Genomic DNA, 27,635 nt, shown 5'->3' with positions numbered 1-27,635 from the left:
ATTGGCATCCATAACCATAACTATAGCATTTAAGGTGAGATTTGGGTTATCCACTTTCCATTTTTGTTGTGGTTGTAGTGTTGATAGATGATGTTTCACAAAGCTTGCCCCAGAATTTATCAGTGAGCACTTGAATTTGTTGCCTTGTCCTTGTACCCTGAAGCTCAGGGTGGGTATATACAGCCTGAGGCTGGGATTAACTGGGTCAGGATTAGATACAGTGCTGTGAAAAAGTATTTGCCCCCTTACAGATTTCTTCTGTTTTTGCTTTTTTTGTCACACTTACATGTTTCAGATCATCAAACAAATTTTAATATCACACAAAGATAACCTGAGTAAATACAAAAAGCAGTTTTTAAATGATGATTTTATTTATTAAGGGACAAAAGCTATCCAAACCAACCTGGCCCTATGTGAAAAAGTAATTGCCCCCTAAACCTAATAACTGGTTGTGCCACCCTTGGTGACAACAACTGCAATCAAGTGTTTGCAGTAACTGGCGATGAGTCTTTCACATCGCTGTGGGGGAATTTTGGCCCATTCTTCTTTGCAGAATTGTCTTAATTCAGCCACATTGGAGGGTTTTCGAGCATGAACGGCCTGTTTAAGGTCATGCCACAGCATCTCAATCGGATTTAAGTCTGGACTTTGACTAGGTCACTCCAAAACCTTCATTTTGTTTTTTTTGAGCTATTCAGAGGTGGACTTGCTGGTGTGCTTCGGATCATTGTCCTGCTGCACAACCCAAGTGCACTTGAACTTAAGGTCACGAACTGATGGCCGGACATTCTCCTTCAGGATTTTCTGGTAGAGAGCTGAATTCATGGTTCCATCAGTTACGGCAAGTTGTCCAGGTCCTGAAGCAGCAAAGCAACCCCAGACCATCACACTACCACCACCATGTTTGACTGACGGTATGATGTTCTTTCTCCGAAATGCTGTGTTAGTTTTACGCCAGATGTAACGGGACACACACCTTCCAAAAGGTTCCACTTTTGTCTCGTCAGTCCACAGAATATTTTCCCAAAAGTGTACGGGGGATCATCAAGATGTTTTTTAGCAAGAGTGAGATGTGCCTTTGTGTTCTTTTTGGTCAGCAGTGGTTTTCACCTTGGAACTCTCCCATGGAAGCCATTTTTGCCCAGTCTATTTCTTATTGTTGAATCATGGACACTGACCTTAACTGAGGCAAGTGAGGCCTGCAGTGCTTTAGATGTTGTTCAGGGTTCTTTTGTGACCTCCTGAATGAGACATTGATGCACTCTTGGAGTCATTTTGGTAGGCCGGCCACCCCTGGGAAGGTTCACCACTGTTCCATGTTTTCTCCATTCGGGGATAATGGCTCTCACTGATGTTTGCTGGAGTCCCAAAGCCTTAGAAATGGCTTTTTAACCCTTTCCAGACTGATAGATGTCAATAACTTTGTTTCTTGTCTGTTCTTGAACTGCTTTAGATCGGGGCATGATGTGTTGCATTTTGAGATCTTTCAGCCTACTTCATGTTGTCTATTTAAGTGATTTCTTGATTCTACAGCTCTGGCAGTAATCAGGCCTGGGTGTGGCAAGTGAAATTGAACTCATCTTTCAAACATGTGGTTAATCACAGTTAATTCATGATTTAACAAGGGGGGGCAATTACTTTTTCACATAGGGCCAGGTCGGTTTGGATAGCTTTTGTCCCTTAATAAATGAAATCACCATTTAAAAACTGCTTTTTTGATGATCTGAAACATGTAAGTGTGACAAAAAAGCAAAAACAGAAGAAATCTGTAAGGGGGCAAATACTTTTTCACAGCACTGTATGTCCGATGATAAATATCTAAGAGGTCAGGATTTCCTCCACCACAATTAGCACAGTTCTTAAAACCTCCTCTGTGACAGTTTGATCTCCCAGGGGAGTGCAGACACCTCCCTTTCCAAGGTTCCTCTAAAGTGATTACTGTGCAGAGGAGAAGAAGTGAACCTTGTATTTCACTAGTCGTTCCTCCAACAAAGCTGGTGACCTCAAAGGGAGTTCCACGATGAGCTACAAGTCAACCAAAAGACATGAAGTCAGTGTGAAGACTGGTGAGAAGGTCGATGTGAAGAGTATTCCCCATCTCTTCTCTCGTCAGCCGCCAACTCTGCTGAGGACCGAAGCAGGCCATAGAGGAGGTTTGAATAAGCTGAGGTTTTGTCTGAGGAAAAAGTATAACAAAGGAAATTTGTAATAGCAATAATTATTAAATCAACAAAGGCAGTTCATCTTCAAAACAATTACTGTGTAATCTTAATCTGTAATCTAACGGAACAACTTCTAGCTAATAATCATATATTCACTTTAAACAAAAGGAAACTTACATATCATGAACGCAGATAAAGAATCGTGGGTTTGCCACCTGTTGCAGCTGAAGTTCTTTGTCCTCACCCAAGGAACAACTAAAAGGCCAGAGGATTGGGGGGGGGGGATCTAGAGGGAGCATATATTAAATATTTGATAAGCATTCAGGCGCCAGTCCATTCAGTGGTTTGAACACCAATAAAAGAATGTTAAAAATCGGCTCTGAAACCATCGAAGGAACGTCAGGACGTGTGCAGTGTGTGCTGTTCTTCTGGTCTTGGTGAGAACACACACGACATGTGCCATGATGCATTCTGCTTGATCCATACCTCATTTATAGCTTTCTCAGGCTGACCACAAAGTGGAGTAGAGTGATTAAGCCTGCTGGTGATGACAGCATGCAGTCTCTCTCTCAGTGTGTGTCTGCTCCGAAGTGAAGTGAAGCGGTTGCACTTTATTCTTGGAAGTCAGTCATTAATATGTTGAATAAAATCCATACAGCTCAGCGGCTCTGGAGTCACTTGTATGATCCACATGATTGAAATCACCTATGACTCATAGACTACAGAAAAATCGTAGCTGTGGCCTCCCCTCACTCTAGTATCCCTCATGAGCTCCTGAGGACAATGGTCGATTAACCAGGTGGGTTGTGGGATCTGTGTAATCTGCTAGATTTAGGAAGGGTGTGGTTGTGTATGGCCGAGAACACAGGAAGACACAGGAGCAGTAGACACCGGGGCAGGGGCAGGGGCAGGGGCAGGGGCAGGGGCAGGGGCAACAGGACTGCTGAATATTTCACAGTAATTTAAGTGTGGGAACAGCAGGAACACTGCAGGAAGACACAGGAAGTGATACTTGTGTCCCAGTGCATGTTAGATATGCATCATATACTGAATACTGCCCATGGCTGCAGCTCTTGGCTCATTTTGCCTTTATTCCAAAGTAAGAATGCACTGTTCACCATCACTGGAATCAGTCAGTCCTTCAACAACCAAATCAGCTGGATGAGAATAAACAGGATGAAGTATTACCAAGCTGCCTCTAAAGATGGAACACTGGTCTAGATGAGATCGTCCTTCCTGGACACTAAAGACTATCAAGCTAGGTATCATCTCAAATAACATATTTGAGTTAACTTTGTCAAAGAGAGTGCACTCAGTTGCAGAAGAAAGAAGAGAACTAGCTGAGACTTTCTCCAAATAACTGGGTGGTGAGCCTGCTCAGTGTTCCTGCACCACGCATGCTCACAAAGTCAGTTTGAAACTGGCCCTCCACACACCATCCAGGGGCCACTGACTAGTCTGTCTGTTAAAGACAGGGCAAGTTCAGCCTAATTACACTACTCACAAAAAGTTAGGGATATTCGACTTTCAGGTGAAATATATGGAAAATGTAAAAAGTGAATGCTACAGTGATATTATATCATGAAAGGAGGGCATTTAAGTAGAAGCATGCAATGGTCATTTCTTCATCTTAAACAATTTATTGAAAGAAAATCTAACAACAGTGGTAGGTATACCACAACAAAACATTTTCAGTGTCTCAATAAATTGGGACGTGGCCAAAGGACGTCCACTCCTCTCCTTTCTGTGACTCTTCCAGTCTCTGTATCACTGTTACAACCTCCTGATGACACTCTGTGACCCTCTAAACTCAGTGAACACCTCCGTCTGAGGACTTCCTGTTTGAAGCCTCCAGTGTTGAGGTGCTGCTGATCAACTGTTAGGTGTCGTCTTGGTCTCATGATGTCAGAATGTGAACAGCATGATGAGGAGGACTGTTTAAATACCAATTCTAACTGAAGCAGGAAATGTATTGGTGGATTCATGGATCAAACCTGTTGTGAATGTTGCTGTTAAGCTTCTTGTTAGAGAACAGCAACTTGTGCAAAAAGTACTGAAACACTGAACAGTTGGACATGTGCATTCAAAAGTTTAGAGAAGGTCACATTAAGTTCACCTGGAAAGGTTAGAATGCATTTTAGGTTCATCCTGAAATTTCACCTGAAAGCCGAATATCCCTAACTTTTTGTGAGCAGTGTATATGCAACGTCACAGAGGCAAGTCAGAGTGCTTCAAGGAGCACAGAAATATATTTTAAATAATACACTGGTCAAATTAAAAAAAGAAAGGCAAAATACTGTAGCGTCCGGCAGGACGATGGAATAATGACCAAGTTGTCAGTAATGTGGCTTTATTACTAAACTTCGGTTACTGTCGGCCGTAACCACACCAACATAATAAAATACAGGTACCAATGAACTTGGCTGCCCTCGCCTCCAACCTTATGTCCCAGGAATTCCAGTTCCTTTCTCATGAAGCAGCACTTATCCGGGTGGAGCTTCAGACCTGCCGCCGCTATCCTCTGCAGAGTCCGCCGCAGGGACGCCAAAGCCGCCTTGAAGGAGCTTCCGTGGACCAGGATGTCATCCAGGTAAACTAGACGTTCCTGTCGGGGAACGTCAGCCAGCACCTTCTCCATCAGCCGTTCAATTGTGGCCGGGGCGTTGCACGGACCCATGATGGCCTGTGTGGGGAGCACCACTTCAACTGTGGGGCCCCCAGGAAAAGCCAGTGTGTTCTTCCCCAGGTCTAACACACACTGTGTGGCACGCAGGAAGTCCAGACCCAATATGCAGGGGTCTCCACAGTAGGTTCCAACTTTGTCCCTGCTGGAACCACGTCAGGTCTCACCAGTGTTGCAGTGGAGCCAGTGTCAACAAGGGCTGGGCATGAAGCCCCCACCAGGGTGATGGGGACATGGCAAAAGCTTCCTGCATGGGTCCACCCCACCACCCTTGTGGACTCAATGCCGTCATCAGCTTCTGGGGGGAGCAGAGCCCGGCTGTTCAGTCGGGCTCCATCCACTGGAAACGGGACAGGCTGGGATACAGAAGAGGGGGCCTGTGTCATCCCTTCTATGCAGGCCCTGAGGCGTTTCCCTGAACACCAGCCTGCTTCGGGCACCGCACGCTGATGTGACCAGGCTGGCCACATGTCCAGCACACAGGGGGGCCTCGGCGAGGACGGGCGCTGCTGCGTGTCGATTGTAGTGACACAGCGGGAATCAGTTCAGTCAATTCAGCAGCCCAGGCTGGCTTCTCCTGGCCCAGGCCCTCCAGCTCCACACTCCTCCCACTGTGGTTATTCTCTGCAGTAGCCCCTACTGCCTCTCTCTCCACGGCCAGCTCCAGTGCTTCCTGCAGACTGCGGGGGTGCACAAGCTGTGTCTGTATGCGCAGCTCTCTCGGGGTGACTAACTGGTCTCTGGCCAGCTCATTGTGGGAATATGCTCTCCTTGCCAGGGTCTCAATGTCATTAGCCAGCACACGGAGCGGCTCCCCAGGCCCTCTCTGTCTGTTGGACAGCTCCGCCCGCAGGACACCGGGCTGGCTACACTGTCCAAACCTCCGCTGCAGGGCTCCAACTAAAGCCCCGTAGTCCCCCCTATCGGCCGGGCTGAGCAGCAGCAAGCATGCCAAGGCCTACTCAGTCAGGCCGCCATCTTTGTTCAGACATGGCCCCGTGTCGTCTTTGGCGGGTTTTCCTGCGCTTGCGGCGTCGGCTGCTAGCCTCCTGGCCGTCTGTCTGAGGCGGGCCCTGTGCTCCGCAGCACGGTCAAAGCCACCCTCAAGTCCCGGTGCGACATCGTACTCACTGTCCACTGCTTCAACCTTGACTTTAGGACCAGTACCGGTCACCTCCCGCTGCGCCGCCATCGCCACCGCAGGTCGAGCAGAGTTAGTGGGTCCGGGTCGCGGCTAGCCGAGATCAAAAAGTCCAGTGTTTTACTTCTGACACCAATATAGCGTCCGGCAGGACGATGGAATAATGACCCAAGTTGTTAGTAATGTGGCTTTATTACTAAACTTCGGTTACTGTCGGCCGTAACCATGCCAACATAATCAAATAATACAGGTACCGAAAGAACTTGGCTGCTCCCCGACAGAGCGACACACGTCACGCGCACACACACCACTCATGCACATACACTCGCCCCGCCCTCCTCCTACTCTCAGCCAATCACATGCCTAGCTCAACTTATTAGGACACATTCAGGAACAACAAACAACGGAGATGCCACAACACAATGCAAATCGCATTTGAAATAAAAATTAAAACAAAAAGTGAAGACAAGAAAATAAACAGTTCAAAGCAAACAGACAATCGAGTCAAAAATGTGACGTGATTTATTGTCATTAAGCAGTGGAGCCCCCCCCCCCAGCTCCAGAGGAGGAGGGGGTTGCTGGCCAATCGTGAGGAGCTCCAGGTGAGGCCACGGGCTACAGGGTGGCGTCACAGTCCGCGAAACCGTACGAGCCATGGAGATGATGGAGGGCCAGCAGAGCCAGGTAACTTCTCTGACTGCCACCGTGCTGGCGTGCAGTCAGTAAAGCTGGGGAAAGTGGACGGGAAGAGGGCAGCAGCAGCCTGGGGCCAGGGCAGCAGCAGCAGCAGCCTCGGTCTGAGGGGCGCGTTAGTTTGTATCGAGCTGCCGCTTTTGGCTACATTGTGTCCGTGTCCGTTTCCTCCCGCTGTCTGTCCTGGCTCTGTGCCCGCTGGGTTCAGCCCCATTGTTAACATTGTTCTCCTGGGAATGACGCACAGACAGCCTGCTCTTCCAGACATTCGAACCATTCTCCAACTCCTGGAGGCCTTGTGTTCCGTCCATTCCATAGTGTGAAACGGAACGGTGACCTTATTGCTGTGTGTGTGTGTGTGTGTGTGTGTGCACACGGTTTATTCTCAGCGTGCGTGCGTCAAGCACCAGAGGACACTGATGTAAATATAAGCATCAAGTATAAAAGTGAGGTCAAATGGATAAATTGGGGATGGAAAAGGAAGTGTCTGTGCATCACAGTCTGGAGGTGAGACTGAGCTGAGGTGTGTATGGAGTTGTGACTTAATGGCAATGAGTAAATTATGTGATGTTCAATTAGTAGATGCAGGTCAGGTCACAGCTCCACATGATTCCTGCCATTTGCTTCCTTACACTGGACAAACTATGGGTGCAACACGTCTGTCTGAATCTGTACTCTTAATTCAGTGGTGTGTTGGCAGATCTGTATATCATGTATTGTTCTGGTGTTAAAGCTGAACCTCAGCCTGGCAGCGTGGGTCCTGGCGCCCCTGTAGCATCATGTAGAGGGCAGGAGAGTTACCTCAGCAGCAACACATTTCACAGTTATGCATGAATAACACATTCAAAAAGTTTAATACAATATCAGGGCTTGGGAAATAAGTTGAAGTGTTTTTAGAGAATACTGATACTAATACACTTCCTTATATAGTAGCCCTGCAATCATCTGAACCGTAGACGTGCATTAACACAGCACTGAGGGCTTAGAGCCAGTGCTGCAACACGTCTCCTTCAGGGATGCAACAGTGTGAAAAACACACTTGATGTTTAAAAACTCCACGCTACCATATTCATGGTGATATTTTAAAAGCAGGAACAAAGATGACGGTGATTTGGAAAAAAATAACATACAACAAAACCACCCAGCAGTGGCTGCAACATTTAGTCATCAACGTATGCACCCCCCTGGATGTTCGGGCCGGTCACTAATCACTGGAAGCAGTAACAGCTGATGCCAATCACAGGGTCTGTTTGAAGCCCCATATTCATCATGGAGCATTATTTAGTTCACTATTCTTAACAACATCGTACGTAAAGTATTAAAATGAAGAGATGTATAACGAATTGGCCCGTTTATTATTAGATCACTGTTTTCTGTGGACACTGCAGGAGTCACGGTACCAGCTACGTTCACTGGGTCAGCGTCAAACTGTGGAGCACACGCCTGCACACTACAGCCCCAAAGCAGACCTCCGCCTGTTTTACACATCAGAGGGTGGTTGAATACTTTTGAGCACACTCCAGTCTCCAACCAGAGCGTTGGTGGTGGAGTTGCATGGTGGGGGGGAAAAAAGGAAAAAGCGTGTAGAATAAAAAAAGATGATATCTGCATTTCTGAAGTTTTGATCTGTGTTCCCAGTGTAACACTGATCCTGTTGAGAAGGGCCGGTCTTTGCCGTTAGCTGGACAGGGGCTGTCGCTGAGGAATTGTTCCCACTTGGTTTCCCCTTCAGGTGCTGAACCTTGAGCGGGTGCAGGAGCTGGAAACGTGGCTGAAAACAACGAACACAAAACTGACTCAAGTTAACGGTCAGAGGAAGTATGGAGGACCACCTGAGGGTGAGAAGCTTCTCAGCTCACACACACACACACACACACACACACACACACACACATACTCAGTGGTGTGTATGGCTCCCACGAGCCTGTATGCACTCTGATAGTGTCTGGGCTCCTGATGAGATGGTGGATGGTGTCCTAGGGGGATCTCCTCCCAGACCTGGATCAGGGCTTCAGTGAGCTCCTGGACAGTCTGTGGTGCTACTTGGCGGCACCGGATGCACCGATACATAAAATCCCAGAGGTTCTCAATGGGATTAAATTCTGGGGAACATGAGTGCCAGTCAGTGGCATCAATGCCTTCGTCATCCGGGAGCTGCCTACACACTCTGGCCACATGAGGCCGAGCATTGCCCTGCACCAGGAAGAACCAGGGCCCCCTGCACCAGCTCTGGGAATTTTCATCCTGGTACCTAACAGCAGTCAGGGTACCGTAGGTTAGCACGTGGAGGTCTTTTGTGACCTCATGCTGGATGATGTTGCAGGCAGCATAACGCTCACCACAGCATCTCCAGACTCTGTCACGTCTGTCACATGTGCTCAGTGTGAACCTGCTCTCATCTGTGAAGAGAACTGGGTGCCAATGGTGGACCCGGCCAATTCTGGTGTTCTCTGGTGAATGCCAATCGAGCTGCTGGGCTGTGAGCACAGGTCCCACTAGAGGACATCGAGCCCTCATGCCGCCCCTCATGGAGTCTGTTTCTGACAGTTTGATCAGAAACATGCACACCTGTAGCCTGCTGGGGGTCATCCTGTTCCTCCTCACTCAGAGGAGCAGATACCGGTCCTGCTGCTGGGTTGATGCCCTTTTACGGCCCTGTCCAGCTCTCCTCGTGTAACGGTCTGTCTCCTGGTATCTCCTCCATGCTCTGGAGACTGTGCTGGGAGACACAGCAAACCTTCTTACAACAGCAAACGTATGGATGTTCCATCCTGGAGGAGCTGGACTACCTGTGCTGCCTGAACGGGCTGCAGGTACTGCAGCTGCCAGTAGTGACAAGGACACTATCAAACCAAAACTCGAGAAGAATCAGTCAGGAAGAACAAGGAGAAAGTGATTGTCTGTAGCCACCACCTGCTAAACCGTTCCCCTTGGGGGTCGTCTTGCTGTTGCCTCTCCGGTGCACCTGTTGTCTTTCATGTGCATCAAAACAAGTGAAACTGGTTCACAATCGCTTATGTTTTCCTAACTGGACAGACTGATATCCCTGAAGAATTAATTAACTTGGTGTTATACTGTGATGATTAAGTGTTCCCTTACTTTTTTTTTGAGCAGTGTAAAGACAGTACCAGTCAAAAGTTTGGACACATCTTCTCCTTCAATGGTTTTTCATTCTTTTTGTCATGACAAGGTATGTCCAAACCTTTGACTGGCACTGTGTATGTATGAGACCATGTTATAAACGTAGCACACATTCAGAGGACATGACCTGCTCGCTCTCCTCTCCGTTCTCTCGTCAGTGTGGGTCGGCCCTGCCCCAGGAGCTCGCTGCGAGGTCTTCATCAGCCAGATCTCACGGGACGTCTATGAGGATCAGTTGATCCCCCTCTTCAGCTCCGTGGGGCCCCTGTGGGAGTTCCGCCTCATGATGAACTTCAGTGGCCAGAACCGTGGCTTCGCTTATGCCAAATACGGCTCGCCAGTCGTCGCTACCGATGCCATCCGCCTGCTGCACGGTCACATGCTGGAGCCCGGCCTGCGCCTCAGTGTCCGCCGTAGCACGGAGAAGAGACACCTCTGTCTGGGAGACCTGCCGGCCGCCACGAAGCCAGAGGAGCTGCTGCAGGTACAGCTGTCGTGTAGTTCATCTGATAGGAGTGTGTGTTTTTTTATTAATACAGTTAATAAGTGTCTCGTCCATGGTCACTGAAATGAAGTTGTGTTATAGTCCCCATTGTTTACCATTGAAATAGTTTGAAAATGTTAGCGTACTGTGAATAAATGTTATGTAAAGACTACCATGTGTGCCCAGGCGCTGCGTGCATTGACAGAGGGGGTGGAGAGAGTGTCTCTGAAGGCAGGGCCCGGCATAGAGGGGGTGTCCGCTATAATCGCCTTCTCATCCCACCACACTGCGTCTATGGCGAAGAAGGTGCTGGTGGAAGGTAGGTGAGCTCCCGTCGGTGGAGATGGACTGACACATGGGATCAGTGTGTTGCTGTGGTCAAAGAAATATGTAAGTTTAAGGTTGAACATTTTTGAAAGTACTCTCGAGACGACCAGTAGGGCTACTCAAAGGAGAAAACCCTTAATTCAGGTGAGGGACATCATCACGGACATCACTCTGCTGGGGCTCTGCTCGACTGGACTGATACTGAACGGTTCATAAAAGATGAACATAGTGAGTCAGCAGAACTTAAACCTAAGTTCAGTGTTCAAGCTTAACTTCAATTCAATTCAATTTATTTTGTATAGCCCAATATCACAACAGAGTTGTCTCACAGTGCTTTACAAAGTTCACTGAAATAAACAAGAAGTGTAAGCGAACAAACAATCTAATAAAGAGTCCAGCAGTCGATGAGACCAATGGATTGGTCCGATGGATCAGTCCGAGGCATCACCCTCCTTCTTCGGGAAGAAAAACTCAAAAAACCCAGTGGGAAAAGAGAAACCTCCAGGAGCACCACAATGAAGGAGAGATCCAGCTCCCAAGGACGGACAGGCTGTAGCCTTGGACAGACGCACATCCATTGGCTGATGGAGAACCACATCAGCGGGACCAGGACCAGGATCCATAGGAACCAGAGAACCACATCAGCAGGACCAGGACCAGGATCCTTGATGAACTTGATGCTTATTCTTTCATAAGCAAAGCAGTGTCAAGTTCGATCCATTGTGCTCTACGCTGCCTAATTATTATAGCTTTTGCTGAAAAGCTAAAGTAAAGGTGGTTGGACAGCAAGGTCACCTTAATGTGACAATAAGAGATGTGTGAAAGTCATGTGGGTCCAAAAGACTTGAGACTTGACTTGGTTCTGTGAACTTAAAAATGTCAATTTCTGTGATTTTCCGAAACGGACAATCGGACAGTGTGGTGAGAAAGGAGCCACCCTTCTCCCCGTATTTAAACTAAAATATCACATCCCTCCGCTCTCTATGGGCAGGATATTTTTTCACCTTCAGAGTGCAGCCGTGTGTAACAGCTGACACTCGAGCCACTTTTGACTGGATGTTATGTCGATTAATGACAAATCATCCTTGTTAAGCATAACCAGACCCTCAGCTCTACCTTTTTAAAAAATGTCCTCTTAGAGGTGTTTTCTTGTGTTAATTACTTAAATATCTCATGATCTTAAACAAAAGGTTGATTTCTGGTCAGTGAGAATACGACTTTATTATCTTTTGTAATAAGAGGATGCTTGTACGTGCTTGAGATAAAAAGATGAAAAGGTAATTGCTGCCATTCTCCGTTACTACTGTACTTTCCTCTTTTGTCTCCAGCATTTAAAAGGCGGTTTGCATTGGCCGTCTCAATCAAGTGGCAGTCAACGGTGAGGCAGAGCGTGGACGAGCCGCTGCCTCAACAGAAACCTTCACTGAGCCTCCTACCGCCACCCCTGACACCGCCACGCCATGTCCTGAATTCTCCGCAGCGCTCTGTCCTGCCCCCACGCCTGGCCCACCCTCCACCCATCCCCCCAGGGTTCTGCAGAGCAGTGGGAGGACCCACTGCCCCCTTGCACCCTTCCTCTCCCAGCTCTGCCTCGACCACCCTGTCTACCTCCCAGGGACACCGAGTGTCCACAGCGTCCCCCGTGATGCTCCTTCAGAAGCTGTGTGAGGTGACCGGGGTCGGCCAGCCGCTCTATGAGTTGTACTACAGCCACGCCGGGCCTGATGGATTCCTCTACTTCACCTATAAGGTGTGTATCCCCGGGATAACCACAGCCTTTGAAGGGCTGGTTATGATCTTGCCAGGACCCTCTGCTGCCACCATGCCGGAGGAAGCTCGGCGGGCTGCAGCCCAGCAGGTCCTGCAGAAGGTGTCCCAGCTCACCCACTGACAAGCTCATCACAGAGCCTACAGTACATACTTCACAGCACTGGTTCTGCCTGTTTGTTTTGTCAGTGTCCAGAAAAGATGTTCGATCTTACATGTAGTTTGTTGATTTATGCATGCTTTTATTAGAGTAGTAGACTGATTTGTCTTGTTTGAACTTCTGGGGTTTGTTTTATGCATGTTTTTTAGTGTGCGTTACTGTTGGATTGGTTCCTCATTTTAATTAAATAAGATTTGAAAAGAATGTGATTGTGTTGCTACATGATATAAATGTACAGCATGAAGGACCAATGGAAAGATGATTGATTAATAACCACTGACAGAATGCGGGCATTGCCGACGGGGAGTGTGCCACAGTATATTTCCGCTTCATTCTAGGGCCCTGCTCTTCAGACGAGGCTCAATTAATCCAGACTACCATGTTTATCAGGCTAAAATAATCCTGATAATTTCCATCCACCTCATTTGGTTCTTTGAAAGCAACTTGAGTTTCAGTTTATCATGAATATCAGAGCACTCCTATTTTGAAATGAGCAAAAAATGTGTACAAAGTTGAAACTGTGATCAGTATTCACGATGATCATGGCCTTTACTGTGTGCGCTCCACAGTGTCAGCACTTTGATCACCGTTAAGCAGATGTTCTCAGTGATGGCAGTGAGTGAATAAACCTGTCCCCCGTTAAGGTCTGTTGGTGTGATCCTATTACAACTAGTTCATGTATTACAAATGATCTAAAGTTTATTAGGTACACCAAACTACATTCTACACATAATACACTAATGTACCTTCAGGAAGCTGATGCTTTGTGTTGAGGATGACTCAGAGAGCAGTTGACTTCACTGTTGAGGCTGCTGTTCATGATATTGCTAAACATTTTTGAAACACTTCATAGAATCCTTTGGATTTCATTCAAATCATGTTGAATATCTAAAATCAGTGGTGGTGTAAAATACCTATGTAGATTTACTGAAGAGCTCTGCATAAATACAATTCCATTTTATGTAACTTTCTACATCACTAGATTTATCCACTAGCAAATCTGGTACAATTATTTAACCTAGAGTCAGTAGTAGTTACAGAACACTGTACATAAAAAAGTACCAGTGTACAGTATATTAAACCAGCAAGAGTCACTCATTTGGCCTCTTTCATTTCAAGTCTAAAGTCACACATATCACATATAATGCATCAGTTATAGGAGACATTTTACTGCAGAACCAATACTTCTACTTTTGATACTTTAAGGGCATTTTTCTGATAACAGTAATATACTTAAGTAGGATATTGAATTCAGGACTTTTTTACGTGTAATAGTGTATTTATGTAGTACTGGTACTATCAATCAATCTTTATTTATATAGCACCAATTCATAACAGCGTTATCTCAAGACTCTTTCCATAAAGAGCAGGTCTAGACCAAACTCTTTAATTAGAGAGAGACCCAACGATTCAGGAATTCAACATTAAGGATTCAAGAATCCCCACATGAGCAGCGTCAGATATTATATTAGGAAACAGTGGAGGAAGAACTCCCCTTTAACAGGAAGAAACCTGGAACAGAACCAGGCTCAGATATGGTCTCTTCTTTTAGTTCTCATCAGAACGAGCAGCAGCGTTCTGGACCAGCTGGAGAGTCTTTAAGGACTTATTGGAGCAGCCTGATAATAAGGAGTTACAATAGTCCAACCTAGAAGTGACAAGTTGTGCACAAATTTTTCTGTATCATCTATGGATATGATGGGCCTGATTTTAGTAATATTACGTAGATGGAAAAAGCAGTTCTAGAAATCTGTTTAATGTGGGAGTTAAAGGACAAATCTTGATCAAATAAGACTCCCAGATTCCTCACAGTGGAGCTGGAGGCCAGAGTAATGCCATCCAGAGCAGTTATGTTGGTAGAAAAGATGTCTTTGAGGTGTTTGGGCCAAGCAGAATAACTTCAGTTTTATCTGAATTTAGCAGCAGAAGGTTGGATATAGGTCTATAGTTGGCTAATACACCTGAATCAAGAGTGGGCTTTTTCAGGAGAGGTTTAATTACTGCTACTTTGAAGGACTGTGGTACATGCCTGTTAGTAAAGACTGATTTGTCATATCCAGTAAGGACGTGTTAATTAGGGGCAGGACCTCCTTAAGTAGTCCAGTAGGAATGGGGTCTAGGAGACATGTTGACGGTCTAGATGAGGAGAAAAACAGTCCAAGTACACATCAGGTGTAACAGCTGTTTCTATGGTTCCTAGGTTTGAAGTTGGATCAGAGCCTGTTGAGGGCAGGAGGTGCTGAATTTTGTCTCTAATAGTTAGAATTTTATCATTAAAGAAGCTCATGAAGTCGTTACTGCTGAGCTCTAAGGGAACAACAGAGGTCTGGCTCCTTGTCAGCCTAGCTATTGTGCTAAAAAGAAATCTAGGGTTGCTTTTATTTTCTTCTATTAATGAGGAGTAGTAGGCGGCTCTGGCATTACAGCGGGCCTTTCTATAGGTTTTAAGACTATCTTGCCAGATTAAACGGGAGTCTTAACCACTACTATTAAGTAAAAGGATCTAAATTGAATTGAATTGAATTGAATAAATACTTCTTCCAACACTTGATATGGGGATTACACTTTGGTGATGAGCCTCCTTTTGTTGTAAAACTTGTTATGCATGATAATACAGGCTGTGTAGTTTAGAAAAAAGAATCTGCTCTACATCAGAAGAGTAACTGGAAAAACTAAAACTGTTGCTGATGTTCACTGTCACCATTTCCAAGCCTGAGCATTGGAAGTTACCCACAGTACAGCTGGTTCAGAGAGCACAGCCTTGCCACAGTGCTCATGTGGCATCACCTTGCTGACTGGGAGAGTTTTGTGATGTCACGCCCGACATATTTTGGGTTATGCCCATTTAGAGAAATCAGCCAGAGATTTTTACGATATCCATGTCTGAAATAAATAAAAGTATACAAATGAATAAAACCACAGCTGTCTATGTGTGGACACCTGTAAAGCTCATTGACAATCACATCTGGAATTTGGCCTTTTCACTGTAACTTCACACAACACTAAGCACACACACACACACACACACAAACTCATCACAGTCAACACAGCAGCTGGATTTTAGTATTGAGCAAAATGGTGAATATGTTTATTTCAGACACTTGACAGCACAGCCATGTTTGATACAGGTACAAACAAGCCTTTGTTTTGGTACGAGTTGAAGTTGTTAGATTGAACAGCAGCAAATCATCTGATGGGTTCAGGCTGGAGGCGAAACATGTCTGACAGTTTGTCATCCTTAGATGATAAAGACAGAGCATTTCTGAAGGAATTTGGCTCTAGAAAAGAATCTTCATCTCAAAAATCCTTTTTTAGATATCCAGCGGCTTTATAGAGAATAAGAAACTGACTTATGGGACTTGAATGAAAGATCTGGTCCTCAGAGCACTCAATTATACCATGCTGACACTGAAAGCAGGTACATGTCTTTCCAAAAAAAACCCTTTCCTTTCATTCCATGTAAACTGCAATACATTTCCTGGATGCTCTAATGACTGTGTTCCCTTTTAAGTAGCACACATATTAAATACACACCAGTTAGCATCTCTGCTCTTGGCTACCTGCTCTGTTACAGTGGCATGAGTGCAACATAATACCAGTCTACATGGCGACTATGAAAGTGAGGCTGGCTGTGTGCTTTCAAGGCTGCATGAGGTCCAACATGCTCCACGGAGGACGAGATGAGAGTCTGCTCAGTGTCTGTGTATGAAGCGACCGGGGGATGAGCGAGGGGGCGTGGCTGAACAGAAGGGAGATGCTAGGCCTCAGAGGTCCTCCTCCTGATCTCATCTATAAGATCTGCTCTGGAAATATCCACCTGCGAAGGGAGACGGCGGTTAGTCCTGCAACCAAGTTCTAATTACGACACGTCAAGCACACTGGTGTCAGTGTGACTCCAGCATTAGGCAGAAGGAGTGTGTGCGCTGTCTGGATACCTCCTCTCTGGTGGCCACTACACGGAGCTTGACCACTCCATCTTTCAGCTCCTGTTCTCCCAGTATCGCCACCAGTGGGATCCCTGACTCCTCACAGTGCTGCAGCTGACTCAGCAGTTTGGGGTTTTTCTTGTACATCACCTCTGCCTGGAGAGAGACAGACAGACACACAGACACACACAGACACACACACGATTCAGCTGACTGGACTTTAATATCTTTATTAAATGACAGCATCTTAGGATCAAGTGGGATTCCAGACCAACAAAGCAAACCTCAGTGGGGTCTAGTGATTGTTCGTGGCAACTGCAAATAATGTTAATAATTTTAAGGAGAGCGCCGGCATTTTTAAACCTGGACCCTATTTTACCTTTGAAATGACTGGTGGGCAATTGGTCGAGCACATCGTCTCAGCTGGCAGCTGGGAAACAGGCTGCGACGTGATCCTTTGGGACAACTGCACCTGATCACAGCAGGTCCACTAAAAGTGCTTGTTTGATCCACTGACAGGCTCAGAGTGTTATTCTAAGTGTGTGACAGCATCATGGAAAGGATCCCTACAGAGAGAGACCTGGAAGATCCTTCTGGTTTAACCACAAACAGCCGTTATATCGCTCTCTGACACACACACCAGACTCCATTCACTAAAACACTAAGAATTATACTTCTCAGAACACAGGAGTTGTTGGTCTACAGCTGCCTCACTCAGTTAGTTAGTTATTTTGTGACTTCTGTGTTTTAAAGAGTTAGTTTGGATCTAACACGCTATGTGTTTAACACTCAATAACACAAACCGACCAGTTGAAGCAGCGGTAGACATCACCTCCTGTGTTGTGCCTGCTAAAATGACAGGTAGGTACTCTGTAGGGATCCTTCCCATAATGCTGTCACACACTGGATCAAACAAGCACTTTTAGTGGACCTACTGTGATCAGGTGCAGTTGCCCCAAAGGATCACATTGCAGCTAAGTGGAGCAGCCAGGTGAGGTGATCTACTGGACCATGGACTACTGGTCATTTAAAACCCAAAATATGTAAAAATAAAATAGAAAAACAGAGTCCTGCTTTAAGTTATTAACTTTGTGCAAAAGGTTGTCTTTTATAATCTGATGTCTGTGGTCCAGTTATGCTGTATGAGGTCAATACTGAATATAGACACACACCTTAATGCCAGCATTCCAGAGCAGAGTGACCAGCTTGAGTTTCTCTTCCAGCAGGTTCTTCTGAGCAGACGCCACCATGACCTGAACCTCTGTGGTGCGAACCCTCTCTGCTGAGGTCTGAACAACACAGCACGGTTACAGTGTAGACATTTATTATCAACATGACATTTAGATGTGAGGAACACCAGTCAGACAGGTCACATTTTTAAAATGAAATGAATACTTGGCAGAAAACAGGCAAATTGGTTTGCGAGTAATTGACACATTACCTCAGCCTTCTGCTCCATGATGGAGAAGATCCTCTCGATGCCGATGCTGACCCCCACACACGGTACCTTCCTGCCCTTGGGGTCAAACATGCCCACCAGGCCGTCGTACCGCCCCCCGCCAGCCACGCTGCCCACGCTGACGCTCTCCTCCACAGGTGCACCATTCTGGGCATCAGTGGACGCCGGGGCCATGCCTGCCTGGGTCAGCAGCGCCTCATATATGATACCTGTGTAATAGTCCAGACCCCGGGCCAGACTGAGGTCAAACACCACCTGGAGATGACGGAGTGAGACAGGTAAGACAGAAAAGGCACCAGAGACAACAGGCAGTTCCCAGTGGGACAACAGTAGAGGGTCAAAAGTCTATATATAGTATATAAAGTCAGAATGCTTAAAAAATCTAAAATGTAATTGTTTATTTTTAATCGAGAAAGAAAAATCTAAATCAAGTATTTGCTGTGACCAGCCTTTGCCTTCAGAACACCATTTCTTCCCAGCTGCACAGTACTGTATAATATATCATCTGATCGTTGTTGTTGTTGAAAAGCTATTTCGAGATGTGGATAACGTGGATAACATCATGCCTCACCTTGTCTGTGACCTGGAAGAGCTGCAGGTAGCTGAAGAGCAGCTTTATGTCGGACAGGCCGGCAACGGCCTGCTTGCTCTGAGACATTTTCTGGTCCTGAAGGAGGAGCTCTGCCAAGTCCATCCCACCTGCGACATCAACAGGCTTCACATCCAGCACTCACAGCAGCCTTAGCTCTCCGTTACAGTCACAGTATTATTATTGTTGACGACTCCTCTCTACAGGCTGACATTCAAATCCCACAAATCCACTACTGTTTCTATGCTGTGAGCTTATTAATCATGTCAATGATCAATTAAGGTCCGTTAACTGCTTTATCTGTTGCACAGCATTGTAGTTTATCATCTCATGATTTGTTTTCTATTAAAAATTAGCAAGTAACTAGTAACTATAGCTGTCAAATAAATGTAGTGGAGTAAAAAGTGCAACATTTACGTCTGAAATCTATTGAAGTATAAAGTTACATGAAGATGAGCTACACAATTAAAGTCCCAGTAAGTCCAAACTGTACTTAAGTACAGTACTTAGTAAATGTACTACTCCGACAGACTAACATGTCGCTGTGTGGCTCACATCTGGGGTGAATTAGCAGAAGGTCTCACCCTGCATACTGACATACTGCCCAATCTGGTCAGCAGCCTCCTCTGACAGGCCCTTCTCATTCACCATCTCCTTCTTCACGTCCTCCCAGGGCATCTACGGTTGGACAGGAGAAATGCCATGAAGAGATGGGTCAACGGGTGGTATGGAGTAGTGTGCAAACAGGCTTTAGTCTGAAAGTCTGGCCTTCATAACAATAGTAGACTCTGTGGCGCACCATCTACCATTTACCTGAGCTTCTGTGTATGGAAGCCCATTTCCACCAGTGTGATGAAAAAAAAAAACCATGCCAACCAGTCGTTATAATGAGAAACGTTCTGGAAATAATGATTTAATATCTCAGAGTAAGAAACTTTCTCAAAATAAAGATAAGACATAAAGTCATTGTTTCAAGATGCTAAGCCATTATTTTCATTAATGATGGACTTTCATGTCTGTCTGTCTGAGTATGTGCACAGCAGTAAGTCTCCTACCTTGTCCAGTTTATCCACCGTTGAACAAATGGTGCGGAACTTGTCATCTGGAACGCCACAAACGGCAAACATCCCGTCGAGAATGCGTCTGTCGTTGACCTGGAAACGGGGGGGGGGGGCGTGGTGGTTACATGGTTGAAGTTGCAGCTGTAAATGTGACTTGTGGATGGACGTAACAAACCTTGATGCGGAAGTCTCCGATGTCCAGCTCGCTGAGGATTTCGTGGACGATCTTCAGACACTCGGCATCTGGAATCATAGCGTCGTACTGCCCTGCGATGTCAAAATCCTGAAACACACAAGCATATTACCCAGTTGTCCCTGCCAAAGGTGATTAAGCCACATCAGTTTGCAAAAGATCAAACAAGTCATCCAACCACTTGGTCCGTGGTCCCTGGCAGGAATGGAAACATGCACGAGGACGACTCACACATTGGTAAAACTCTCGGTAGCGTCCGCGGGTCATGGCTGGGTTATCACGGCGGTACACCTTAGCAATATGGTAGCGCTTGATGTTGGTGATCTTGTTCATGGCCAGGTAGCGGGCGAAGGGCACCTGAGAGAGGGCAGGTCAAGGACGACAGCGCTCTTTGCTTCAATGGAGGCAAACAACATTTGGGGGGGGGGAGTGTAGCAGCATTTGTCCACGGCCTTTTTTTCCCCCAACAAAAACAGGAGTAAAACTAGAAAAGTCACCTTTGAAAAAATGAGAACTACAATGAAACGTACTTCCATATTTTATCTATGAGTAAAAGTTAGCCAGACTTTAACTGAAACACTGCATTCACACATCATTCACACTCACACACAAAAGAGCAGCTTTAGCAGCTACTTGGAGTTCAGTGTCTAGTTGAGGATACTTCGACATGCTGTGACAGACCCTAACCAAACTAATCAAAGTTCCTCTCCACCCAAGTGTTTTGGTTTCTGTTGAATGCTGGAGCTTCGTGCTACAGCAGGGTGTTTATGCAGAGTTCAACACTAGATGGCTATTTTCACATTCATCTTCTGAAAGTAGAAAGTTTATATTTGCTCACTGAAAATCCTACTTTAAGGGGCGGGCTTACATTTGTGACATCACACATAGTTTGGAAGGCCATCCTGGCCAATATTTACCTTGTGTGTGGAAGCTTGAAGCTTCAGACACTGTAAACAGACTTTGCAGTGAAGTCAGTGCCGTGAAGGAAACACCTGTGTCCAAAGGATCAACTTATATTTATGGGTTTTGGATTTTTAATTAGGGAGAAGGAGTAGATTTTCACGAGACAATCGAACTTAACAGTGTTTATTAGTATTTATTAGCAAAACAGTTCCCTCCACTGCCCATAAATACCTCTTGTTCAGTAGCCAATTTGGCTTCTTGACCTGTCAACAACTGTTTTGGGGTTTTTTTTTGGCTCCAACCTCACAAATGAGAGTGGCACCTGTAGCCATAGTGACTGTCCACAAAAAAGATGGTGACAACTCAAAATGCTTAGGCAATTACAGTAGTCCCTCGCTATAACGCGGTTCACCTTTCGCAGCCTCGCTGTTTCGCGGATTTTTTTAGTGCAATTTTGCATGCTTTTTTTTTTCCGTGTATGAACACGCATTGTGTTTTGCGTCCTAATTGGCTAAGGGACTGTAGACCAATGTCAATCAATCTCCAGAACAGAATGCGTTCGGCTTGCCAAATTTACATAAAGAAACGGGCGACGCTGAGGACCGTAGACACAGCGGTCAGCCAAGGAAACTTAGTGCAGCAGATGAAGGACACATTGTGTTTACTTCCCTTTGAGATCAGAAGATGTCCAGCAGTGTCATCAGCTCTGAACCAGCAGTAACCAGCGGGACCCAGGAACACCATCTACTGTCCAGAGAAGTCTGGTCAGAAGTGGTCTTCATGGAAGTACTGTGGCCAAAAAGCCAAACCTCTGATGTGGAAACATGACCAAGAGACTCAACTGTGCATCAACACACAGGAACTGGGGAGCAGGGAAATGGACTGATGAAGCTAAATGGTAAATATGTGGCTGTAGCAGAAGGCAGTTTGTTCCCGGTACAATAATGAGTGTCTGCAGGCAACAGTGAAGCTGGTGGAGGTTCTCTGCAAGTTTGGGACTGCACTTCTGCAAATAGAGTTGGGGATTTTGTCAGAGTTAATGATGTCCGCAATGCTGAGAAACACAGGCAGATACTAATCCATCATGTAATACCATCAGGGAGGTTCTGATTGGCCCCAAATTTATTCTGCAGCAGGACAACGACCCCAAACACACAGCCAGTGTCATTAGGAACTATCTTCAGCGTAAAGAAGAATAAGGAGTCCTGGAAGTGATGGTGTGGCCCCCACAGAGCCCTGATCTCAACATCATCCAGTCTGTCTGGGATCAAATGAAGAGACAGAAGGATCTGAGGCAGAATACATCCACAGAAAATCTGTGGTTAGTTCTCCAACATGTCGGGAACAACCTCCCTATTGAGTTCCTTCAGAAACTGTGTGCAGGTGTACTTAGAAGATGCTGGTTTGAAGGCAAAGGCTGGTCACAGCAGATACTGATTTCATTTAGATTTTTAAAAATGAACAATAAAATTTTATATTTTTGAAAGCATTCTTACTACTACTTACAGCTTTTCTTCACACCTGACAGACTTTTGAACAGTACTGTATTTCTAAAACAAGATGACAGTTAGATAAACTACTCCATTTTTTTACTGCCCACTTAGTGCAGATGGCTGGTTGAGATGCAGTTGAACCATGGAGATATGAATGAACAGCGCTCATGGCTGAGTGTGCTTGAAGGATACTGTGAGGTCATATCTCAGGGACAACAGCTCTCCTCCTTGGTCTTTGAGGTCATAGATGAGCTTGGAATCTTCTCCATACTTCCCCGTCAAGGTTTCCTACACGCCAACAAAGAGAGAATGAAGTTTATTTAGTATAGCACTTTTCACAGAACAAAGTCACAGAGTGCTTCACAGGAGTAATTAAATACATAAAAACAAAAAATATGAAAAATAAATAAATAAATAAAATAATTATTATTTATTATTAAATAAAATAATAAATAAGATCATAAACAATAAAAAAAAAAAAACAATCAGCATGACCCATAAACATTAGACAGCAGGAGGTGAGAAAAAGGCCAGTTTAAAAGCATCAACAGAGACTACAGATCGAATGTCTACAGGAAGCTGTTCCACAATGTCGGAGCCACCACAAGTGCCAGGGACTGACATTAAACCCTGGTCAGAGGGTCTGAGGGACCTACTGGTGATGATGAAGCAGCTCAGAGATGTATGCTGGTGCCTGACCATGCAGGGCTCTATATATGATGGGAGGCCAGGTGCTGAGGCAGGTGAAAAGGGAGTTCCAATAGTCCAACCGGGATGATATAAAAGCGTAAATAAGCATCTGAAGCTCAGAATGTGAGACAATGGGCCTAAGTTTAGCAATGTTTCTTAAATGAAAGACGCAGATCCTGGTCAATGATCTGATGTGTTGATCAAAAAACATGGCATGATTGAATATAACACCAATATTTCTAAGCTCGTAGCAGAGTGGAGCTAACCAGGGCTTAGCTCCCCGCTGGGTCCAGTGGTCAGCAGCACGGCAGCAGCGGAATCCGTACATGAGACAGTGGAGACCAGTTCTCCAGTAGATGTCGTTGATGTAGTGACAGCTGGTCCCAAGGTGACCAGGGAGTCCAGGATCCCTTCTTCATCCATAATTTGATCCAGGATGGATATTCTACCTTCCAACTCAGATAGTTTGAGCTAGACGGACACAGCTCTCACATCCGGATGGTGAGGTGAGTGGGGGCATGACTGACAGAGGGTCTGGTGGCGGCCACTTGGTGAAGTGAAGCGGTGGATAAGCCGAAAATGGGGAAACGGCAAGGTACCATGAACAGCCGATAGCTTAGCACTAAGTTAGCACAAAGTGAAGTTAACCTCAACTTCTTGAAAAAATTACTCGCTTGTCTACCGTGTGCCTCACGTTTCCACAAACAACCTGAGAACAGGAGCGCTTCCTGAGACAGTTGTGGCAGGTTTAGGCCCTCGTCCTCTTCCATGGAGTGATAAGAAACAAAGATTTTATAAAGGAGATCAAAATGTGAGATTCTAATGTGTCTGCCATGACAGATAGTGTCCTGATAGACAGAGACGGAGAGCAGAGACAGATCCTCACAAAGTGCTGGCTCAGTGACCACAAACTGAACGTCGAAGCAGGACGAGGAGGAGACAGAATGTGTGGGCACTGGTGGACAGGCGAGGCTGAGACAGAGATGTACTTCCTTCTACAATGTAAAACATTCAACACAACAAGGAACATTTACTTTACTAATTCACCACCATGATCTCTGATTTCAAAGAGCTTAAGGAACAGTCCACATTAAAAATCATACTAATAGTATGTACAGTATATGTATGTACAGTATAGTACCCATAATGCATCAACATGTCACAGCCTGAGGTACACACACAAATTTAGGAATTCATGGAAAGGATCCCTACAGAGACAGACTTGGTTTAACCAGAAACAGCTGTGATTACGGCTCTCCTTAGAGCCATCACACTCTGTTGACAAGAAGAGTAATGTTTCATTGTCGGTAAGACGTGTGGCTGCTGGCTGAGTCAGTCTACTGGACCATTTCCAAATGTTTTTGGACCTACCTCTCATTTCCAACCCCAAAATATGTAAAACCAAGGCCGAGGTTTAAAAATGTCACGAGTTATCCTTTAAATCGTGTTGAAGCTTGTGTGAGGGTTTACCTTTAGTTCAAAAACAGGTGTGTCGATGGTCTCTGCTCCGTGACGTTTGAAGCAGCCGATGATGGTGTTGAAGACTTTTTCTCTGATTGCCATCTGCTTGGGGTTGTAGTCCCTCGTTCCCTGACAAGGAAAGATATTTTCTGCATGAATCGAGTGGACTTTTGAAAGGTTTCAAAAATCATGTGAATTAGGTGTGCATCCACCCGCAGGGTTGTAGTGAAGAATTAAGAGTTTTAAGAATCTGCATGTCCTGATGGTAGTGTATAACATGGGCCTTAAGCACAAGGCAGCCGTGACCTGCAGCTTTTTGACAGGCAGGTTGAGACAGCAGAAGTGGGGTTAGGGCCCGCTTTTGTGGTAAGCGAAAAAAACACTGCATGAGGGTTTTGTTTCTATGACAACACCTCACCGCTGCCATTGTATGATAGGCCAGCATCACTCCTTTGTTTTTTATTAACCTTTTCTATCCATTTGTTTGACACTTTTTTCACTATGAGCACCAACCAGAGGATGTTTGCCCTCATACTTTGTCCAGATAAGATTCACAGCTCAGACAGCTGTAGAGCAATGTGGGTGCACAATCCATCTGAGACATCGTGAATACAATACAACAGTGAATACAAACAGCACAGTGGAGTTCAGCGTCAGGCTGAGCAGCTCAGTGCTCCCAAAAATGGGCTCTTTTTTTTTTTGTCTCCGTTGCGATAATGTCTGGTCAGAACAGGCTTTTCCTCTATTTCCTTGGTTACCAGGGCGAGTTTCACCACCTAATATATGACCGGTTGCCAGAGAAGACGCTGGTGACAACACCAACACCTTGGTCATTTATTTTCTATTCCAGCAGAGCTCTGTATGTACAGTAAACGGTAAAGGCATGTGTGTTTGAATCCAGAAACACTGTAGCCTTACCTTTGCTGTCTTGAGAACAAACTGATGTTTGCCATCATCTCCTCCTATTTGAGCCTTCAGCTCCAGCAGTTTGGCTACCTCTTCATCAATCTGCAACAGACACACAAGCAGATAAGAAATGAGTGAAAACTTACTATAGACTTTTGACATTAGTGTCATGCTCAAGGTCAAGGTGAACAAAAGAGAAAGTGCAGACGTTACTACAGGAAACACAGAGGACCAGAGGCCTACCTGGGCCACAGTGATCCCAGGGAAAGAATGCAGATATCGGGCACGTGTTGCAGTCCGGCAGCCCACCAGACCAGAGCAAGCACGAGCACAAAACATGCCCAGCACGTTCATGCCACAGCACAGGGGATACAAAAATATAAGGGTAAAAAAAAAAAAAAAAAACAAGTCCAGAAATTGGTCAAGCAAAAGTTCAGGAGTGCATCATGGGAGGAGCAATGTCCAGTGGTATTGTCCACGGTCAGCCACGGGAGCCAATCACAGAGTGAGTAGAGCCAGGGCGCGAGTTTAGAAATGATGTCCGAGAGGGTTGGATTCCACAGACAGCGAGGTAGATGACGGTGATGATGAAGGATGAGGCAGGCCGAGGTCATCCAGGTTCGGGCAGGAAGAACAGGAGAAAAGTGGTAAGCAACCCTAGCACTAGGGGAGGGCGGGGCATGACGCATGACGCATCATCATCATCATCATCATCATCACAGCATGGAGGATAGAACATGAGATGTACCAAGTCAATCAAAGCAGCCCACACACATACACACACAAAGTCCTGCTCTGACCGTGGACTGGATATTTCTATTGCATTTTAAGGTCTCCTTATATTTCTATTTTTTTCTGTTTAATCTGTCAGCTGTTCAGCAAGAGAAAGGAGTGGCACAGAGGAACCACGAGCTAATTTGACACTTGAATGGAATGAATGCTGAGATAATGATTGGCATCAGGACAGCATGACAGGTCAGACTGTGTATGTGGTATTTCATGTGTCATCCTCCTGTCCTTATCAGACAGCGGACTCTGCAATGTAGAGATGGCATCTTGGATGTAGAATCCATCCACAGGTGGCGCCTGCACAAACCTGATGAGCTACATACTCCTCCTGTCACAGTGAGAGCCATCTGTGCTAACGAAGCCAGTTATTGCGTCAGCCATTCTAAAACATTTTTAAAAGACTTTCTTAACGTTCATGTGACAAAGTTGTCTAAAAACGTCCATTTGCAGATAAAACAGACTATTTCCAGCTTTAGGCTACTTTCCCCTCCCTGCCATAGACCACTGTTAGCTCTAGCTAGCTAACTGGACAGAGCTAGCTAACTGGACAGAGCTAGCTAACTGGACGGAGCTAGCTAGCTAGCTGGACACAGCGAAGCCGGGCTAGTTGAGCGCTCCATTTAAAGTAGCGCTAAGCTAGGTTAAAGCTAGTTCAGTAGCTGTTAGCCGGTTGAGCTAAAATGAAAACACCGGTAGAAACAAAGTGACAGCTGTCCCCTGTATTATGTATTAATATGTAATAATATGCAGCCGAGGTGACAGCAGGCCAAATGGCGTGTAGCCGCCGTGTGAAGCTAAGTTAGCGGCTCTGCCGTACTCAGGTCTGCTCCAAATATCATTCAAATGTAGAGCATTTTAATGATGGCTCGGTGATCATTGAACCCTCATCGCACAATACAACGGGACACCATTCTGAATTCTTGATGTCTTCCAGTCATATGAATAACAGAGGGAAAATGTCAGAAGACAGATTTTTAGGTGATGCATTTCAATACGTGACCATCAGTGGATGTCATGTAGTAGTCATGTATGTCGCTAGAAGACATGAGTCAGAATAGACCCGACAGTGCTGGGTCAGTTGTGGGCAACAAGATGAACTAAAAGCCGCAATAATATTAATTTGACATAAAGTCTGTGGATTTCTGTTTCGTTCTCTGCCAAACGGACATGCTGTGCATGGACAGAAGGAGCCCTGCCATCACACCGACACGTGAGTACTGACCTGCTCTTTGCTCGCCTTCTCACATTTTAGTTTTCGAACGACCTCCCCTTGGATTTTAATCGCTTCTTGTATCTGTGCCTTGTCTTCCATGACTTTTCATGAATGTATTTCCACCGCTACTCACGCCTCCCGGGACCCTGCACCTGTCAAGACTATGGCGGCGTAAAGCGGATACGGAAACACGTCACAGTTCCGTTTGATATTTTCTAAGTAAGAGAGCTGATGTTGCAGTGTGGACTGCAAGGCTGGAGCTCTGCACGGTTCAAACAGACATCCTCAGTGGAGCACAGAGAGTCAGCTCTACACTAGCCAACATGTGAGACATCAGTGATGCTTAATGGGTTGGTTTTGGTTACTAGTGTGGTATTTTCTACTGTTAATTGTT

General features: G+C 45.7%; 2 protein-coding genes across 3 annotated transcripts; one reads left to right on the top strand and one right to left on the bottom strand.

Moving 5' to 3' along the window:
- Positions 1 to 6,640: 6,640 nt before the first annotated feature.
- dnd1 (DND microRNA-mediated repression inhibitor 1) lies at positions 6,641 to 12,522 on the top strand. The gene is made up of 5 exons (XM_070836996.1): positions 6,641 to 6,670; positions 8,412 to 8,517; positions 9,979 to 10,304; positions 10,491 to 10,623; positions 11,960 to 12,522. The coding sequence occupies exons 1-5, from the start codon at positions 6,641 to 6,643 to the stop codon at positions 12,520 to 12,522; spliced, it is 1,158 nt and encodes a 385-aa protein (XP_070693097.1).
- Positions 12,523 to 15,616: 3,094 nt separating this feature from the next.
- hars (histidyl-tRNA synthetase) lies at positions 15,617 to 27,407 on the bottom strand. 2 transcript variants are annotated; one of them, XM_070837110.1, is made up of 14 exons: positions 27,251 to 27,349; positions 25,483 to 25,902; positions 25,252 to 25,341; positions 24,343 to 24,462; positions 22,375 to 22,470; positions 20,018 to 20,143; positions 19,769 to 19,876; positions 19,588 to 19,686; positions 19,117 to 19,210; positions 18,515 to 18,642; positions 17,926 to 18,198; positions 17,657 to 17,773; positions 16,494 to 16,640; positions 15,617 to 16,375 (listed from the first exon to the last, which is right to left on the bottom strand). In XM_070837110.1, exons 2-14 carry the CDS (start codon positions 25,591 to 25,593, stop codon positions 16,316 to 16,318), a joined length of 1,569 nt encoding a protein of 522 aa, XP_070693211.1. In that variant the 5' UTR covers positions 25,594 to 25,902; positions 27,251 to 27,349; the 3' UTR covers positions 15,617 to 16,315. The 2 variants fall into 2 exon arrangements, with proteins under 2 accessions (XP_070693211.1, XP_070693212.1); XM_070837111.1 differs by lacking the exon at positions 25,483 to 25,902 and having other exon boundaries at positions 27,251 to 27,407.
- Positions 27,408 to 27,635: the final 228 nt, after the last annotated feature.

The sequence above is a fragment of the Pempheris klunzingeri genome, chromosome 9 (assembly GCF_042242105.1).
Source record: "Pempheris klunzingeri isolate RE-2024b chromosome 9, fPemKlu1.hap1, whole genome shotgun sequence".
In the NCBI taxonomy this organism is placed as follows: Eukaryota; Metazoa; Chordata; class Actinopteri; order Acropomatiformes; family Pempheridae; genus Pempheris; species Pempheris klunzingeri.
The sequence above is the reverse complement of the archived record's forward strand: the minus strand, read 5'-3'. Positions and strand labels throughout refer to the sequence as shown.

What these genes read in the sequence shown, in the direction of transcription:
- dnd1 (XM_070836996.1), top strand. Translation starts at nt 6,641, where the DNA reads ATGGAGATGATGGAGGGCCAGCAGAGCCAG. An exon ending in GTATGGAGGACCACCTGAGG is followed by an intron (nt 8,518 to 9,978) that starts GTGAGAAGCTTC and finishes TTCTCTCGTCAG; the next exon opens with TGTGGGTCGGCCCTGCCCCA. An exon ending in AGCCAGAGGAGCTGCTGCAG is followed by an intron (nt 10,305 to 10,490) that starts GTACAGCTGTCG and finishes ATGTGTGCCCAG; the next exon opens with GCGCTGCGTGCATTGACAGA.
- hars (XM_070837110.1), bottom strand. Translation starts at nt 25,593, where the DNA reads ATGAACGTGCTGGGCATGTTTTGTGCTCGTGCTTGCTCTGGTCTGGTG. An exon ending in TTGTTCTCAAGACAGCAAAG is followed by an intron (nt 24,463 to 25,251) that starts GTAAGGCTACAG and finishes TTTCCTTGTCAG; the next exon opens with GGAACGAGGGACTACAACCC. An exon ending in TCTGGAATGCTGGCATTAAG is followed by an intron (nt 16,641 to 17,656) that starts GTGTGTGTCTAT and finishes GTCTCTCTCCAG; the next exon opens with GCAGAGGTGATGTACAAGAA.